Source organism: Notechis scutatus, chromosome 3 (genome assembly GCF_049901735.1).
Source record: "Notechis scutatus isolate UNSWTSFEM ecotype Mainland chromosome 3, rNotScu1.2, whole genome shotgun sequence".
Lineage (NCBI taxonomy): Eukaryota > Metazoa > Chordata > Lepidosauria > Squamata > Elapidae > Notechis > Notechis scutatus.
Window position 1 is genome coordinate 185,590 of NC_142011.1, and position 19,173 is coordinate 204,762.

At 59.7% G+C, this 19,173-nt stretch overlaps 1 protein-coding gene across 1 annotated transcript; it reads left to right on the plus strand.

Annotated features, from left to right (window-relative positions):
• Window positions 1-421: 421 nt before the first annotated feature.
• On the plus strand, window positions 422-12,280 carry LOC113425342 (protein-glutamine gamma-glutamyltransferase E-like). Its single transcript, XM_087959056.1, is given in 15 exon segments — window positions 422-563; window positions 2,031-2,135; window positions 4,171-4,344; window positions 4,849-5,091; window positions 5,321-5,439; window positions 6,054-6,182; window positions 6,259-6,439; window positions 6,551-6,686; window positions 6,925-7,028; window positions 7,140-7,382; window positions 9,694-9,882; window positions 9,885-9,989; window positions 10,284-10,438; window positions 11,714-11,838; window positions 12,046-12,280. Coding segments are annotated over 14 exon segments (2,073 nt in total). The 5' UTR covers window positions 422-563; window positions 2,031-2,128; the 3' UTR covers window positions 12,209-12,280.
• Window positions 12,281-19,173: the final 6,893 nt, after the last annotated feature.

Consider the following 19,173-nt stretch of genomic DNA (forward strand, 5'->3'; position numbering starts at 1 on the left):
AGGTAGAGCCCTGGGCTGCTCTGAATGTCCCAAGCAGGCTTGTGATGGGAGGAGCGTGCAAGAGGGGATAGACGTCAGCATCCCAGGATCGGGCAGAAGGTCCCTGCAGCTGTCCTGCTTGTCTGGAAGCCGAGGGAGGGAGGATGGCCGGGCTCTGTGGGCACAGGAGGATGGGGCACAGGGGAGCGGGGGGGGACGACTCTTGGGGATGGCATTTCCAGGAGAGGAATCGCCCGGCCTCCCCACAGTGACTCAGAAAGCAGGGCAGGGCAGCCGCCAGCTTCCTCTTCAGAAGGACCCAGATCCGCATCGGGCCCATTAAATGGGGTGTGGAAGGAGGTTCGGGTTGCCCAACCGTGGCAGACTTCCAGGATCCAGGCTGGTGTTTAGGTGAAGCCAAAGTGTTTTCCTGTGAAGTTGGCAGGAAATAAACAAGGATGAAGCCGCAGCTCAGCGGCTGAATTCCCAAACTGGAAAGTCAAGCCAGGCAGATACCGAGGAGAAACACCCTCGGGAGGGGAGGGCATGGCCAGCTGAGGCAAGCAGCTCTACCGGCAACAAAGGTGTGCGTGTGTGTGCGCGTGTGCGTACGTGTGTGTTGTGGGGTAGGTGGGGGCAGGGGACAAGTCCTGGGACTTCACAGCACAAAGGCGCAGCTCATGGATCAAAGGGGTCCTAAGGTGGGAAGGAATTACTGGAGCTGAGCTCTCCACACCATGCAGGTAATGTGGGGGTGGAGTGAGCTGGCATTGAAACAACACCCCAAACTGCCTAAGCACCAGCAGGAGGAGGGGGGGACAGGTGCTCCCTGGAGGATCCCACCTGCAAGAGCACAGCTGGATCCACTGCAGAAAGCGGTGTCCGTCCAAGAGGCAGTTGGGGGGCAGAGGGCCTGCCGACAGGCATATGGGGCCAGCACCCCTCCTGCACTCTTCCCCAATCCTGATGGGCTGGCTTGGTGGTTTGCAGATGTGAGAAGCCAGTGGGGGGAAAGTAGGTGATGCCAGAAGCATCTCTAGACTGAATGGACTCGGGAGGGTGCAGTGGTGTGATAGAGGAGAAAGAGAGAGAGGGAAGGAAGGAAGGAAGGAAGGAAGGAAAGAAGGAAGGAAGGAAGGAAGGAAGGAAGGAAGGAAGGAAGGAAGGAAGGAAGGAAGGAAGGAAGGAAGGAAGGAAGAAGGAAGGAAGGAAGGAAAGACGAAAAACTGATCTCGGTTTGGGTGAAGGTTGGAACGGAGCTTCTCTCTGGGAGAGGTCAACCAGGGACTTTGTGGGTAGGGAGAGTCACCAGTGCTCAGGCCCCGCAGCCTGGAAGGGGCTCTTGGACCTTCAGGTCCACCCCTCCAGCCCAGCCCTCCCTCCCCAGGCGCAGCGCTTTCTGCTCAAGCAGCTTTCCCCATTCTTACCAAGGCCACGGGGGGGCGGCAGAGGCCACGCTGAGAAGAGAAAGGAACCCTCAGAAGGGAAACGGGGGGGGGGGCAATGGCAGGCACCTCCTGGGAGCTGAACAAGGCTCTTCTTAAGCCAGGGGAGTCCTGAGGCCCGTTGGGTGACTTTCAGCCTCCTGTCATGTCCTGGCTTGGATCAGGGCTAAGGCACAGCATGACTCGGACCCCCGAAGCCCTTCTGGGAAGGAGAAGAGGGGCAGCTGGTGTGCAACCTCCCAGGGGAGAGGGCAGGAAGGTGTGGGAAGGAGAGGCACCTGCCCCAGAGCAGGAGGATAATTGGGGGTAAATGCAGCCTGCCCGAAGTGGCGGCCGTGTGCATGGCGCACCTGAGCTGTTGCCACTCCGTACTTCCTCTTGCAGCCTCTTCTTCCCACCTACTTCCTTGTCTTGTGGGGGGGGGGTGACTCTTGGCCTTGGAATTCCATGGAGAAAATCCAGTTTGGCACTCCTGCAGCTGGGAATGTGCTTCCTCTGAGCAAAAAGGACGGCCTGGCCTCCCCCAGCTGCACCTCCCACTGAAGAGGGAAATTGGTGTGGCGCCTATTAGAGGAACCGGTTAATTGCCCTTGGATGGTTTTATAGGAATCGGCAGGAGCTGCCTGGCATCTCACTCGGGCCGGTGGATCGCCAGAGGAATGCACCAGAGTCCCTGGCTGAAGCGCTGAAGAAAAGAGGCAACCATGGCAGGTGAGTGGCCTCCCTTCACGGGGCTGACCAGGAGAGACCGAGGGAGCCATGGTTTTGCCCGGGGAGCCTTCCTGGCGGGTGAAGGGGCAGAGCTTCCCAGCCTGGTCCCCAAAGGAGTTTTTCCAGCCCTCCCGGAGACAGAACCGGGCATCAAGTCCGGGCAATCAAGGAGCCCCCAGGAAGACTGCAGAAGGGAGAAGAGAAATAGGGTCGAGGAGAACTGAACAGAACAGAACCCGAAAGGGACCTTGGAGGTCTTCTAGTTCAGCCCACTGCTCAAGCAGAACCTATACCATTTCGGACAAGGGACTGTCGCTAAATGTACCCACGGGACACAGGCTGAAGCCAGGCTGGCTTATGGCACTGCCTCCTTCCCCAAACGAGATGCTCACTTTCCATCTTGTGCCCCGGCAGGTTTGGCCAGTCCCCTGCCAGGCACTGCAGGCCTGGGGTGGTCTCTCCTCCAGTGCCCGTCCTCCCCCCACCAGCCTCTCCAGGGCCCCCTTTGGGGCAGAGGAGTGTCCCACCGACTCAGTGGGGCAGGGGCCAGAGAGGCGGCCGCTGCTCCCTCCAGGTAGAGCTGCCTCCAGGCGGGGGGGGGGAGGGGGACTCAAGCGGATTCGTTGGAAGTCAGTTGGAGGTCAATTCTAACCTTCCCTGGTTTTGGTTTTCCTTGCCTGAAAGGGGGGGGAGGAGTCGGAGCAGGGGCGGCTGCCAGGGTCTTGCAGACATACCCAAACCCACAGCTGGCTTATGGCCCACATTTTCTGGTGGGGTCTTCTTGCCAGTTGCTGCCTGCCCCCTGCCAGATGCTCATGCCACCCCCCCACCTCAAAGGACCTCGAACCTGCCTCTGGGGGAACCTGTGGCCAGCATCATTTTCCTTGCCTTTCTCTGGGAAGTCCCCAGGCAGGAGGGGGAGGGAGGTAAGGTGCCTTCAGCAGAGCACCTGCTCTCCAAAGCGGATGCGGTGGTGGGCAAAGGTTCCCCAGCATCTCAGCCTCCTTCTGCCCCTCCCCAGGGTCTCCTTAACGCCACGAGACCCGTCCCCTCTGGGGTGCAGGACCTGAACATCCAGGGCTGCCCTTGGGAGAGATCTGTTCACCGCAGGCTGCAGGGAACACACACACACCCACACCCACACCCACGCCACACAATTGCTGGAATGGGTTATAGGCTAATAGTGCCTTTTCTGCTGACTGGTTTCTGTTACAGCTTTCTATACATTCGGTATCATTTATCATAATTATATCAATTGTACATCTATGCCACCGGATTCCTGGTAACTTTTTAACAATTGTTAAAACATTTTAACAAGCCAAAAATACAAAACCAAACCAGCCAAAGGCCAAAGGAGAGCGATGGGAAAGCAAAGAAACCCAGAGGAGACTAAAAAGAAGAGGGGGGAGCCCCAGATGCGTTGGCCAAAGGTTGTGTCGTTAGAGCCGAGGATAAGGGTCCAAGCCTGGCTCCAGCAGGAGCCTTCGATGATTCTTCTTGTCAGCTTTGCATAAGAATATCGGGGTCTGGGAGATGGGCGAGCGGTTGATTAAGGAGCAAAATACAGGCAGTCCTTGACTTTAGTGTCCATTCGAAGTTACAACGGGACTGGAAAAAAGTGCCGTGGCCATTTTTCACACTTACAACCCTTGCAGCCTCCCTGGGGTCAAACAACTAAAGTTCAGAGCGCTTGGCAACTGACTCGTATTTATTCCAGGGTCCCAGGGATTCCAGGGTCCCAGGGATTCAGCCAGATTCACTTAACGACCTTGGCAAGGAAGTTTGTAAATGGGGCAGAACTCACGACTGTCTCGCTTACTAACAGAACCTTTGGCTTAGCTGTGCCGGAGGCTGAGGACTCCTGTGCAAATAAGAAAGGCCACTCTTGGCACGGCTGCTCCCCTCCCCCGGGGCTCTCCCCCCAGCCCATGGGAGGGGGCTCAGCACCTCCCCCGTGCCCCCCAGAGCGGCCAGCGGCAGCCGGCGGGCGGCTCCACTGACTTCCTGCTGGCCTCTCCTCCTCCTTGCTGCGCAGAGCTGATCCCCACGCAAATCAACTGGCACGTGCCCAGCAACTCTGAGGCGCATCACACCGGCTGCTTTGTGACCCCTGAGTTCTGCATCCGCCGTGGGCAGAAGTTCGACTTCACGCTGTACTTCAACCGGTCTCCTCAGGCAGGGGAGAGCCTGGCCTTTGTGGCCGAAACGGGTAACGGCCCCCAGCCCTCCTCCTCCGCCCCTCTGCAGAGGGCTCGGTCAGGGCCACCAGTAGCCCAATTGGGAGGGAGGGGCACCCTTCCACTCCAGGCTGCGGCCCTCGAGGGACCTCCCCCTCAGGGTGACTCCCAGGCCTGCGGGCAGATCCCTCAGGTGGGCAGGGACCATCAGCTCCCGCCCCTTGCTTGGCACGAACGCCCCCTCCCACCCAAGGAGCCCCCTGGACACCCCTGTTCCCACCCGCGGCGCCTTGGGACCCAGCAGAGGAAGCCAACCCCGCCCAGCGGCCCAGGGTGGAAATGAGGGTGGGGAGGCCGCCTTGGCAGGTGGGAGGGAGGGAGGGAGGCCTCACTGCCTGCTGAGAACAGGGAGCCCAGCTGGGGCTCTCCACTGGGCACCAACTGGAGCTTGATGGTGTCCAATGAGGACCATGGGAGACCATGGCCTGCTCAGCCCGTGTTTCCTCCCAGCATGTTGTCTCTCTTGTCCTGGGCAGGTCCAAGCCCTTCTGAGGCCCAACACACCAGGTGTGGGTTTGCCGTCTCCAACTCCCTGGTTGGAGGGGCCTGGGGTGCGGTACAGATGTCGGGCAACGCCAACTCCATCAACTTCTCCATGTGCAGCTCCAGCAGGGCGGCCATCGGTCGCTATAAGCTGAGCCTGCAAGTGACCTGCGGCAACCAGGTGGCAACCAGGTTCCTGGCCAAGTTTATCCTGCTCTTCAACCCGTGGTGCTCAGGTGAGGAGGAGGGGCACGCTCGCCTGCCACCTCTGCCTGCGCAGCCCTCCCTAGACAGCTGCCCAGCAATCCCTCTTGGCCTTCAGCTGCCATCAGCACCTCTTGAATGGCACAGGGAAGGGAGGGCCAAAGCCTCTGACCCCAGCCTGGGCTGGGAAGGAATGGGGAGGGCTTGGCACAGCAGAGGTTGGCTGAGGTGGGGGCTTCTCACCTCCTTTCTTTGCTGCAGGGGATCTGGTCTTTATGGCCAACGAGGCAGAGAGGCAAGAATACGTGCTGAACGAAAACGGCATTATCTTTGTGGGCAATGCCAACTACATTGAAGCTCGAGGATGGTACTATGGCCAGGTCAGCGACTGAGGGTGCCTATGGGGCCCCTGTGATGCACGCCCTCTGCTCCTTTGACCCAGGTGAAGGCTGGGGGAGGGGCTGCTGTCCCAGAGGCCTCCCCCCAACCCCGAGTCTCTCTGTACTGTCCCTGGGCCAGTCAGGGCAGGTCATTAGATACCCCTCTGTGCCCCCCTCGGCCTGCTCTGGCTGCCCCAGGGAGTCCTGCAGCTGGCCTGCTCAGGTCCTCGGGCCTGTGCCTCCCCACCAGGCGCCCCGGTCCCTGGGCCAAAGAAAGGCTTTCCGGAAGGTTTGCACGTGGCCCTGGTGAGCACTTGGCCTTTCCTCGGCTGGACGCTCACAGCCGGATTCCAGCAGGTGTGGCCCATGGGGCGATGCCACGGAGGCCATGGGCGGCCTTCCCCAGGGACAGGCTCCCCTGCGGCCCTCAGAGGGGCTGCTCTGCAGCTGGGGCCCCCACAGCACCCAGGGATGTAGAGGAAACCTCCCCCGAAGAGGCTTCCGGCTCCCTCTGGGCAGGGGGCAGCACGGAGGGGTGTCCCATATCCTGCAGCGGTTCTCTTGGGGCCTCCCCCTCATGGGGGGCTGAGTGGGAAATTTTCTCTTGGTTCCAGTTTCAGGAGAACATCCTCAACATCTGCCTCCACCTGCTGAACCTGAGCCTCTACCATCGCCAGGACCCGGCGGGGGACGCCTCACGGCGGAGCGACCCCCGGTATGTGGGACGCATCGTCAGTGCCATGGTACGAGCAAAGGGGGCACCGGGGGCTCAGCCTGCCCACCTCCACCGCTCCTTGACCGCTTCTGATGCCCTTTTAGGTCAACGGCAATGACGGTGACAACGGGGTGCTAGAGGGCAAGTGGAGTGAGAATTTCGCCCACCATGAGAACCCTTCCCGGTGGGACGGCAGCGTGGCCATCCTGAGGAAGTGGGCCCAGGGCAACTACAGCCCTGTCCAGTATGGGCAGTGCTGGGTCTTTGCTGGCGTGACGGGCACCAGTACGTAAGGCTTGGCAGAGGGAGTGGCCACAGGCCAACCTGGAGGGGGGCACCTGCTGGGCCGGGGCAGCTTGGCTTCCGTGGCACACGCTGCCTTCCTCTCGCTTGCAGTCTTGAGATGCTTGGGGATCCCGACGCGCCTGGTCACAAATTTCAATTCTGCCCACGATTCCAACTCAAACCTGAGTATCGATAAATACTATGATCCTGCCGGAAAGAGCCTCAAGATGGGACAAGACTCCGTCTGGTAGGGAGGACAGGCAGCCCGAGTGGGGCAGGAGGAGAGCTGGTGGGTTTAGCCCTGTGGAAGGTTCCACCCAGCCGGGCAGGGACTGGAGCCTCCAGTTGGGAAGGGGCTCTAGGTTGGGCATGGCCAGCCCACTGGTGGCCCCGGGAGGCTCCGCAGAAACCCTTTCTCTGGGCCGGAGGCTGCCAGGGCTATCAGGTGCTGCAGCCTGGCCTCTCTTCTGCCCTTCCACCCTCAGGGACTACCATGTCTGGAACGAAAGCTGGTTTGTCCGGAGGGACCTGGGCAACCCCTACTGTGGCTGGCAAGTGATCGATGCCACCCCACAAGAGAGGAGCCAAGGTCAGTCCAGGTGGGCTCCCCCCCTGCCCGGCCACTGGCTGGAGCCCCAGTGCAACTCCCCCTCTCCTCCTCCTCCTCCTCCTCCTCCTCCTCCTCCTCCTCCTCCTCCAGGGATCTACCAATGCGGGCCGGCCTCGGTCTTGGCGGTCAAGCAAGGAGACGTCAGGCTGAACTACGACACAGCCTTCGTCTTCACGGAGGTGAACGCCGACATCAACCGCTGGGTCGTGCAGAGCAACGGGAAGTGCGTGAAGGCCTACTGCGACACCTCCTCCATCGGCAGAGCCCTGAGCACCAAAGCCGTGGGCAGCAACCAGCGGGTGGACGTGACCAACTGCTACAAGTTTCCTGAAGGTGGGCTGAAGAACGGCAGTCTTGGGGTTGGGGTTGCCCACCCCCAGCCGGCTCCCTTGCAAGGCTCCCAGGGACCCCGAAGCCATCGCTTGTCTGTCCCTCCAGCTGATGTTTATCCCCACATCTGGAGGAATCTCTGCTGAGATGGGGGAGGCCAGGTGGGGGCAGCAGGGGGGCAGATCCTGCAAGGGGCCTTGTCAGGAGAGTCAAAGGATCTGCCAGGGATGCGAGGTGCCCCCCCGCTTGACAAGCAGGCCAGGCAGGGGAAACCGTGGAGTTCAGGGCAGGCGGCCAGTGGGGAGCTGGCGGGGCTGCTGTTGATACGAGAGGAGACAGACCAGGCCTGAGGAGGGGGGGAAATGGAGGCAGGAGGTGGGGTGCCTTGTCCAATGCCCGGCCCCTGCAGGACTGGCTCCAGAAGGGCCCCAGCAAGGCAGGGCAGGGGAGATGCCCCTTCCCATCTGGAACCTGGCTGGGTCTCTGCCCCCCTTCCAGGGGTTCTTCTGCTGACTGGACTGCCCAGCCCCACCTTGACAAAAGGCCAGCCAGCCGCCGGCTACTTTCCCGATTCCAAAGGCATTGGCAGGTATTCTGAGAGTGCAGAGCCCCCTGCTGCTTTCCAGGCGGAGCAGAGCTGCCTCTCTAAGCCACGCCCCTTCCTCTGCTTCAAGGGGGTGCTTGCCATGACCCCCCAGCCATGAGCTGAAAGACAGGCCAGGGTGGAGCAGTGCCCCCCTCCCCCCAGGGGAAGAAAGGGAGGGGGGATCCAGGAGGCAGCCTTCTTGCATGGCCAACTGGAGACTCTCCCGGAAGGCTGCAGTGCTGGGCTGGCTGGGCGCCTGGACAGTGGGAAAGACCCCCGCCAGGAGAAGCGCCCTCTTGTGGTTTCAGGGACACCGTTTTCCCGAGGGAAGCACAGAGGCGCCTGAAAGTGGTTTTCTTCACTTCCTTCTCAATCTGCCACCTCTCCCTGATCCTGCCCCCACAGCCGACTTGCTGCGGTGGAAGCGCAGGGCCTGTCCAGATTGTCCATTCGACATCTCAGTACGGCCCTTGGCCCTGGTGTCCTTCTAGGCCCACTGGCAGGACGAGGGGTGGGGTGGCTTCCTGCTGTGCATGGAGGGGAGGCCCCGACTTGCAGACCAATCCAGGGCTCAGGCTCCCCAGCCCTCCACTGGACACCATCCAGCTGCTAGGGGAGGCCACCCCTTGACCTTGGGCCAGGTGCCCCCAATATGCTGGCGGTGGCCATTCTGCAACTCCACACCAGAGCAGCCAAGTGAGGGTGCTGAGGTTGCTGGCACTGGAGCAGGAAGAAGCAGCTGGCCAGACCGATGTGCCTTCCTATTCTCCTGGTCCCTTCTCTAGGAGCCCTTCCCCAGGTAGGACAGGTGCCCTCTTGGACCCAACTCCCGCATGAGGAGCAGGTGGCTGCTGTGGCCCAGGGATCCTTTATCTGGGGGGGGGGGAATCCCCCTTTCTGGATGGGGGTCCCTTCTCGGGGTCACTCCTGCCTCTCGCCCAGGTCCACTTCCGCTCCCTTCTCCAAGGAGAGTGCAGTCGGGGAAAGGGTCAGCTGCTTTGTGCCTGGACAGTCCAACCACTTTCCTGCCCTTCCGATAGACTCGCTTTGGGAAAGGCAGAAGCAGAGCAGGAGGATGGGGGTCGGCCGGGTGCCCCGCCAGGCAACCCCCCCTGCCCCCCTTCGCAGGGTCAGGAAGAGGGAGGCTCTCCTGCAGATCCCCCTTCTCAGCGGGGTGTGTGTGTGTGTGTGTGTGTGTGTGTGTGTGTGTCCTTGGTGCTCTCCTGCTCAGGCCACAAAGCCTAGTCGGGGGTGGCCATTCTGCAGAAGGAGTGGGGGGAGTTCAATATAATTTCCTTAGTTCTATGCAATCATTGCAGCCGCAGTTCGTGTTTTATTCGGGGGGACCTCACTGGCCCTGCAAGCGGTCTCTCTGCTTCCGCATCTCCCTGCGGCGGGTGGGAGAAGAGCAGGCGGGTTTCGCTCTCGCTTCAGTTGCCAGCCTCGGGGCCCTTCCCCGGGGAGGCCCAGAGACAGCTAGAGGGGTCCGGGAAAAGTTGCCTCGCTGTTTGGGGCTTCTTGGCTCCAGCAAACGAGCTTCGGGGCAGCTCCTTAGAATACCGCCCGCCCCCGCCCAGCAGCGGGATCCTCCCGAGGCGAGCAAGCCGGCGGGAAAGAGCCGCGGCTCCGGAAGGCTCCCAGGCAGAGACCGGAGCCTTCGGGAGCCCCGCCGGGAAAGAGCCTTTGGAGGGAGCTGCTGAGCGACCCCCACCCCCTCCTCCCCTCCAGGCTCGGCTGAGGAAAGAAGCGTTTATCGGAAAGCCTGCATGCAGCTCTCGGCTCCAGCGCCTCGGAAGCGGGCGGCCACGGAGCTGATCGCCCACCCGGAGCTCTTCGGGAAATTCAAGCTGACTCAGCCGCCGGTGCTCGGCAAGGACGTCAACCTGATCCTCTCGCTCTGCAACCTGTCCGCCTCCCCAAGACGGTCACCGTCAACCTGAGCGTCTCCAGCGTCCTCTACACCCGCAGGGCCGTCAGGGAGATCCTGAAGGAGGCCACCAGCCTCCACCTGGCCGGCAAGGAAGGTACCCGGCCAGCCGAGGGCGGAGCGGGCTGTGCGGGAGCCGCCCCCATCCAGAGGCAGCGGGAGCCTGCTCTGCCCCACCCACTTCCGTCTCTCTCAGGGAGGGAGGGAGGGGGCGAGAGAGAGAGAGAGACCCCGGGGCTCCTGACACTTCGGGTGGCCCGCCTGCAGGGGGGAACTGGGAGGGCTGGGGGGCGTTTGAGTGGTCTGATGAAGAGATGAAGAAGAAGGAGAGGGAGAGGGAGGGAGCTTGTTCCTGGCTAGGCCTGTGACGGGGCTCTCCTGGCTTCCAGAGAAGTACCTTCCCTGAGGATCCCCTACAGCCACTACGGCAACTCCCTGACTGACGACAAGAAGCTGCTGGTGACAGCTCTGTGCGGTGCGTCCGAGGGCACGAAGCTGCTGGTGGAAAAGGCCATCACTCTGGAGAGCCCAAACCTCTCCATTGTGGTAAGTGCCTCTTGGACGGACACACACACACTTGCACCCACACAACCTCTCCATTGTGGCAAGCGCCTCCTGGACACACACACACCTTGCACCCCACAACCTCTCCATTGTGGTAAGTGCCTCTTGGACACACACACACACTTGCACCCACACAACCTCTCCATTGTGGCAAGCGCCTCCTGGACACACACACACACTTGCACCCACACAACCTCTCCATTGTGGCAAGCGCCTCCTGGACACACACACACACTTGCACCCACACAACCTCTCCATTGTGGCAAGCGCCTCCTGGACACACACACACACTTGCACCCACACAACCTCTCCATTGTGGCAAGCGCCTCCTGGACACACACACACACTTGCACCCACACAACCTCTCCATTGTGGCAACACCACACTTGGGAGGCTGCCAACCTCCCATCAAGCGCCTCCTGGACACACACACACACTTGCACCCACACAACCTCTCCATTGGGCCCACGTTGGGAGGCTGCCTGCCCCATCAAGCCCTGCTTCCAAAGACCCTGCATCCCCCGAGTTGCGCTGCATCCGGCGGTGTCCATGCGAGGCTCTGGGAGGGCTGCTCCGGCCGTCCTCCTCCCGGCTAGCAGCGGCCGGAGCTCCTTGAGCGCAGCAGACTTGGTTCCTTTGCAAGGAGCTGTCTGAGCTGCATTGCCCGGAAAGCCCGGCTGGTTTGGGCTCAGCCCTGTCTGTGGAGAAGGTGAACAGGCCTCTCTTCCGCCAGGGGAGGCCAGGAAAGCCGCTGAGGCTGCCCGGCCCTCCTCACGGCCCTGGGTGAAGCAGCCGACTGGCCAGGGGTTCGGCTGCTTGGCAATTCCTCTGGCTTCCCAGCAGGGACCAGGAGCCAGAGCACTTCCATTTCCATCCTTAGCTCATCCAGACTGGCAAAAACTGGCCATTCTGTTACAGGGTCTCAGGTTTCAGATCATTCAGAGGCATTTTCAGTATGTTTTAAAGATGAGGAAAAGGATGATTTGGCCATTTCGGACTCCTGCTCTTCAAACCCATTTCCTCCCACTGTGGATTGGGGGGGGGCTTCCTTTTTGGGCCCACATTTGTGGTAATAATGAAAAGGCTCCAGATTCACAAAGCATCACCTCCAACAAAAGAATGAAGAGGCCCCTTAGCCGCCCACCCCCCCAACCCCCCCGCCCTGCCCCGCCTGGCATCTGAGAAAGGGCAGGAGGGGGGGCACCTGAGACCCTGCTCTGTGGCCGGGCTGACCCGCTGCTTTCCCCCCCCCGAAAGGTTCCTCCAAAGGTGTTTGCCAACACCCCAACCACGCTGGAAATCTCCTACGCCAACCCCCTCCCTGAGCCCGTGGAGGACTGCGTGCTGTTCGTGACCCTGATGGGCCAGGCCATCAAGATCAAGTATGTGGGTCTGGGCGGACGGGGGGGCAGCAGTTGCCTGGCCAGGGCAAAGGGTGGAACATCCGGCCCACCCACTCCCGAACGCCAGGCTGGCGACTATGGGGCTGAGCCCAGTGCCACTCTCTCCACGGCCCCCTGGGGCCCCAGCGGGTGAAGGGACGCTGGCACTGCCCCTGGAAGCTCACTCCCCTCCCCCGCTTGCTACAGGGTGGCAGATCTGGCAGCCGGGGATCGGTCGAAGATCTACTTCGAGTTCACGCCTCGCCGCACAGGCGCCATGCAGCTGCACGTGGACTTCTCCTGTAGCAAATTCCACCACGTCAAGAGCTTTGTGCTTATGGATGTGGTCGCCGCTGATGCCACTGCTTAACTGGGGGGGGGGAGCATCTCTCCTGCGCCCAGGCTGCCATTAAAGCTTTGTCCCAGCAGAAGAAGAAGAAGAGCTGCTGCTGCTGATGTGTGTTTATTCCAGAGCTTAAAGAGGGGCAGGAAGTCATGAGTGGGAGGAGGGGGAGCACTGGTGCCCTCCCTTCCGGGGCTGGGTTCTGTCCTGTCTGCTCAGCACCCACCGTGAGCTTTTCCTTCCACTATGGCCAGCTGGCCTCTCGCTCAGGTGCTGCTGGGAACGTGGGGCTTCACCCCGGGCCCTTTGCTGTGGCCGCCCGGACAGGGGGTGCCTCGGCAAATGCTAGCTGCGCAGCCACGCGTGGTAGCCCCTGGTCCACGCCTGCCCCTTGTCCTCTGGGACTCCTCTCCTGCAGGTGGAGTGGGAAGGGGGGCTCGGCTGGAGCAGGGGAGCCTTTAGCTGGAGCCTGTCCAGGCCAGAGCCCACCTGCAGTTGCATACGGGCCCCCAGATCCCCCCGCCTCCTGCAACTCCTCACTGGCCCAAAGCAGGGCGGAAAGCCCACTGCTCCGTCAGCGCTAGTGTGCCCCTGGTGGGCTTGGGAGCGGGGTGCTGCTGAGCTTTAGAGGGGTGACCCCTTGCACGGGTCAGGTGAGGTTCAAGAGCTGGGGGGCTGAGGAGGGGCACACAATACCTGGTCATCTGAAGTCCCCGCCCCCAGAGAGGCCCTTCCCGGAACTGCCCCTGTTGCCCTGCTGGGCTCCTTGTCCAGCTGAGTTTTTGAAAGGTTCCTTAATTAACCACAGTTATAAGTGGGCATCCCACAAACACTGAGGGCTCCTTGGTGCTCTCCGACTTCGGTTGTTCTCTTGCAGAAGTTTCATGACCCAAACTAGGTAACATCAATGATGACGATGATGGTGGTGGTGATGATGATGATGATGATGAGCATTTGATGAGGCTACCTAGTTTGGATCATGAAACTTCTGCAAGAAAACAGCCAAACTCAGAGATAACACCCAGGATCCTCATTTCAGCCCTGAGCTAGAAATATTCTCCTTTCTTGGGTCCACAATCATTATTGGGGAGTAGAAACGGGGGCAGCTGCTGCTGTGAGCTTGTTTGGAAATGTCCCCATCGCTTGTGGGGGGAGGGGAATCAGGTCATTGAGAGCTTCCTGGTGAGAAGAAGCTCCCGGTAAGCCTCTTGCCCTGGTTGTCTTTTGCCAAATCCCCTTTGGTCGTCCTCATAAGGTCAGCCATTCACTATGTAGAGAATTGTCCCAGGGTGACAGAGACCAGATCCCACATCGGTATCCGGTCATTCAAAATGTATTCTGCCTTTCTGGTCCTTTTCCACATAAGGGAGGAACAGGTAAGACCTCTGGGCATCGACCTCAGGCTCCTGAGGTGCCTTCCCAGTTCATGCCATACTGAACAGCCGCAGCCGATCCTCATAGCATCGCTTGTCCTGGGAAGAATTAGCAGACCGATGAGAACAACATCTGAATCCTGGCACGTCTGGTCAGCCGCTTGATCTCTCTCTCAGTGCCCAACCAACTGCCCAAGGAAGCCCCCTCATTTCCTAGGAGGTGATGCCCATGGACTTGACCCGTTTTGGAAATCAGCCTGTCACACACACACACACACACACACACCATGCCTGATGCCGGCCTCGCAGGTGGATCGGAGTGGCCAGCACACGGCTGCTTTGACCCTTGTAGCAGTGGATTGCCTACTAGCAGGGCTGCCAGCTGGACCCCCATTTCCACACTGCTTCCTTCTCTTCCTCTGATAGTTCACGGCCTGCTTTGTTTTTCCTCTGGATGCCGAGTGTTTGGCACCTTCCTGTTGCAGCACCTAATAAATCTTCATCCTCCCTTCTCAGCCTCAGGGCGGCCCCTCTGCTCCAACCCTTTTCTTCCCGCCTGCCACAAAGACGCCCGATTGTTTCCAGACAAGAATGCAAACATTCAGGGGTCCCTGCCTGCTCATCCACGCGATGAGAACGGTCTCCAGTCCAAGCTGCTGCTTCTCAGATCCTCCCAGCTGCCCAACTGTGGCTAGAAACCTCCCGCCATGACAGACCAGCTGCGATTCTAGGAGGGAGCCCGCCCCACAGCTTAGCAGCCCTCCCTGGCTGCCCCTGAAACTCCTGATACCAAGACCCAATCCCTGTCTGTAAAGTCTCGGGCTGCTGGCTATTGCCCTGCCTGAGGCCCTGCCCGAGACCCCGAAGGACACCTCCAACTCTACCAGGACTCGGGCAAGGAGGGGCTCCAGATGAGAGCCCCCGACTTCTCTTCCTCCTCCTCTCCTCCTCTCCCGCCTGCTCACAGGAAAGAGGGGGGAGAAAAGAGGGGCTCCCGACTGCCTCAAAAGCATCAACTGGCTTGGCTCATCAGCTCCCAGGCAAAAGAGGCCTCTGGCAGGAACGAGTGTGCCAGGCAGCTGGGAGCACCCGCAGGAGGAACTAGGGAGTTGGCTGGGTTAGCATTTTGCTCCCCCCTCCGCCGAGTCCAGGCCGAGCCCACCCAGAATTTCCTGGAGCTAGTTGCCCTCCGCAGTCCCAGGCACCCATGAAGGGCAGCTGTGGCACGATGCCAACTAAAGAGGGCTTGGCCAGCAGCGTCATGCCAGCCCCACCGCCCGTTTGCGCCCCAAGAAGGGCACCTCTCGCTTAAGCAGCAGCTTTCATTCACCTGCGAATGGCAGCCCCAGGTCCCAGAAGTGGGTCAACCTCTACCCTTCAAGCCGGCTTCCCAGCGGAGGCTTGCATGGCACATGCTGGGCAGCTGAGCTTGCACTGGCAGGCAGGTGGCTAGACGGGATGCACAGCCTCTCAGCTGCACCCCTTAATTACCAATCTGCCAAATTGATGCCCGGCTGCCAGACTCACCACGGGGCCAAAGGAGGCCTCCGCCCCCGCCCCCCCGGTCTTCCTGGGCCGGCCCCTTTTCTCCACAGGTGCCTTGTACGCCTGTAGCTGAAGAGCCCCGTTTCTTTTCCGTCCGTTCCCTAAATGTTTCAAGCTCACCGGGACCCCCTTTTCTGCCTGCTGGATGGCAGCTTTCGCGGAGTGCCTGGGAAAAGACCCAGACCGATCAGGGTACCCGAGGCAGCTCCAGGGGAGCCTCCAGAGGCAGTCAAGAGGTCAGGCGAGTCCCAGCACCGCCTCCTCCAGGCCTAGCAAGTTCGTCACGTTTTGGGAACTTATTAGCTACCTTCTCAGAGGCAAACAATTCAGGAGCTCTGAATCAGCCGGAAGGGAAGCTGCCTCTGTTATTCAGGAAGCTTTAAGCAGCTGCAGCTGCTTCACTGGCAGGAAGCCGCAAGAGGCAGACAGCTGCCCTGCGTCCAGCTGGGGTCACTCTTGGGGTGCCCTGAAAGTTGGACTTTGTGCGCCACCAGAAGCAGCCCAGGCATTCCTTGCATTCATTTATGTATTACATTTCTATCCCACCTGTATAACTTTAAGGAAAGGAGGCCACCAAAGGTGGCTGGACACCATCAAAGCTGACCCCCAGCCAGAGCCCAGAACAACTCCCAGAAGCAGGGTAAGATCAGAAGGTGTGGAGAGACCACCTGGCCCAGGAGTCGCTAAGGGTCAGCATCCTCCTCCTCCTCCTCAGTAACTCAAGGTGGCAAACACAGGATATCTGTTTCCTCCTCCTAATTGGCCAACAACAACAACCCTGCAAGGATGGGTTGGAGTAGGAGAGAGGGACTGGCCCAAAGTCACCCAGCCGGTTTTCTTGCCTAAGGTGGGACTAGACCTCACCGTCTCTTCCATCAACCATGGGAGATCTCATTTGGCATTCCGGGACACTTACTGTAGGGTTGAAAAATGCCCCCACCCAAAGGTTCTCTTGGGTGGCCGGAGCAGCCCACGACGGAGCCTTCCTCTTCCCCCGACATCAGAAGGAAAGCCCGCCTGTGTAACTGGCCTTCCTGGCCACTATTTCCCGGGGCCTCTCGGCCGGCACTCCCGAGTCTCCATAAAGGACAAGGAGACTGGTATGCTTCCCCCACCCACCCACCCCCGGCAGGGTTGCTGGGCCTCAGGGTCAGTCACGACTCTACTCCTCCTAAAGCCATTTGGCCTCTCTCTCTCCCCCTCCTCCACCCCCAGGCCATGTGTGTGTCTCCCCCCCCTTTAAGGAACACACCTGAGAGGGTGGCAGGCCATCCCCAGAGAGATTCCCACTGAGGGGCACTGGCCTGACAGTCAGGGCACTTGGGGGTGGGGGTTGGGGTCAGTGCCTGGTGGGGAGGGGGCCCTCAAGCAGCAGCAGCAGCAGCAGCAGCAGCCACCGCAGGAGGCTCTCCCCAGCCAGGTCAGCCCCAGACCCATCCCTGAAGAGTCCCCATTGTCTAGGTGGAAAGTAGTTTGGGTCCAGGACGGAGCGTCCCACAAGGTAAAGCAGCTTTGGCTGCACAGCCACGGCAGAAGGCAAGGTGGGCCCAGGGTCCTCCCTCACAGACAGCTACAGTGACCCCTAGTTTAGTTTAGCTTAGAAATCAAACACCCTCTTCAGTGCACATCATGACCATGAAAATAAACAAACCCACATCCTTCACCCTCCACACATTGAACTGAAAACCCCCGACACCGCACCAACACTGCACTATACGGTAGAATTCAACAGAGCTCCTGCCCTGGGATAGAAGCTGTTTTTCAGCCTATTTGTCCTTGTTTTTATTATCCTGTACCGTCTGCCAGATGGTAATAGTTAAAAAAAGGGGGGGTGCCCAGGTTGAGATGGATCTTTGAGGATGTTTTGAACTTTCTTGAGGCAGCGGGAGCTCTAAAGCTCTTCCAAAGAGGGGAGAGGGCAACCCAGGATCCTCTGGGCAATGACGTTGACCCTCTGGAGCGCTTTCCTATCTGCCCCTGTGCAATTGGCAAACCATACAGAGGTGCAGTAAGTTAAGATACTCTCTCTGGTGCAGCGGTAGAAGGTCACCAGCAGTTTTCCATTCAGTTGTTGTTTTCCAAGAAGCCTCAGGTAGTGGAATCTCTGCTGGGCCCTTTTGACCAGGGTTGCAATGTGGGCACCCCAGCTCAGGTCCTCTTTTAGGGTAACACCCAGAAACTTAAAACTGGCCACTTGCTCCACTCGGTCTCCATTGATAAGCAAGGGCTGGAGGTCTGATCTGTTCCTTCTATAATCCACTATCAGCTCCTTGGTCTTATTGGTGTTGAGGACCAAGTTATTGTCTCGGCACCACGAATGCAACTGTTGGTCCACCTCATCTCGGTAGGCAGACTCATCGCCCCTGGAGATGAGTCCCACCACTGTTGTATCATCTGCAAATTTAGTAATAGTATTACCGTACTAGCGTGAGTGGGAATGCAGTCATGCATATAAAGAGTATAGAGTAAGGGACTCAACACGCGTCCCTTGGCCATGACTGACATGGGTCTGAGTCCCACTGCCTGGGAGGAGGTTGACCCTGAGGGAACGTGAGATGGGCCACCTGCGCTCCAGACCCATGGCCCCCTGCTTGGTCAAGCCCCCCCGTGAGTGTGCCCCAATAGCTGTCCATGCCCTCGTGGGAGAGGGTGCTCCCACCTGCCTTGCAGGAGGTGCCTCCTTCTCAAGAGGCCACCTTTGGACCCAACGGGGCTGGGCGACCTTTGTCTGGTGCCCACCCTCCCCCTTCGGCTACCGGATGAGCAGATTCTCTGGGCTCTTTTTAGTCGGAGTTCAGGCCGGGACACAGCATGAAGCAGCTTCAGCTCAACCCTGCAAAGGCAGCAGGGCTTTCGGTCGTGTCCCCCCGCTGCAAGGTGGATGACATGCTGTCTTTGACTCTGGATGCGGGGGAGGGTCTCCTGGACTTCGCTGGTGCGCTATTTGGGGCCTTGCTAGACTCACGGGATCCTCAAAGAGCAGGTGGCAGCCATGGCCCGGACTGGAGGGTCTTTGCATGGGTTTCTCCTGTGTGCCAACTTCTTCCTTTCCTGGACTGAGAAGACTTGCTCATGGTCAGCGTGTCTTGGTTAATGCAACACGCTCTCCATGGAATTGCCTTGAAGGCCACCCAGAAATTACCACCGAACCAGTATGTGGCAGGAGAACATGCAATGCCTGGTGCCCTTAGATCCACCCATCTCATACCCGTATCATACCTGTGTAGCATGAGCTACAACGGCTCCAAGTTCCTTTCTCAATGCAATTCAAGCGGCTGGTTCTTTTCATTCGTTCATTCATTCATTCATTCATTCATTCATTCATTCATTCATTCATTCATTCATTCATCATTCATTCAAAACATTTATGCAGCTTTGGCACGGCGCCTGGTGATTTTCAGGACTGCTTCTTCCTGAGGACATCCACCTCTCTGAGCCCGGGGGCTTCTGGTCCCTCCCCTTAACTGGTGACCTCTGATGGGACCCCGCAGCCTTTTCCCAGGCAGCCCCTGCCCTGTGGAGCGCCCTTCCCCCACTCTTTTAGCCTTCCATTAAGCACCCGAGACTTGGCTCTTCCCCCAAATGCGGGGACAGGGTGAGAGGACCTAAATTATGGGACGGGTGTGTGTGTGTGTGAATGGTTTTGGCTTTAATATCTTGGTTTCAGTATTTTCACTGTACATAAACGCGATTTTCTCTTTCGTTGCGAGCCGCCCGGAGCGGCGATAGGAAAAGTCTGAAATAAGGAGGCCGTTCCCGGCTGAAGGGCAGGCGGTGCCCCCGGGCCCCCTCGGCGTTTGTTTTAGGCACACTCAGCCGCCGGGCCGGCCGGGAGCGGCTGCCTAGAGAAACTCCGGGTTCCCCCGAGTGAGTGAGGCTTCCGGGGCAGCCCCGCTTGCTTTCAGCACCAAGGCCGCGTCTCCCGCTGAATCAGCGGCGCTTCCTTGGCATCCGCCGGGATTTCCCCGCGTCCCGTGTGTGCGTGCGCGGGACGCGGGGAAAGGGAAGGCCGGGGGCCCGAGAAGCCCAACAGCCGCTTCCTCGCCAGGCGGGAAGAGAGCCGGAGGAGCCGGG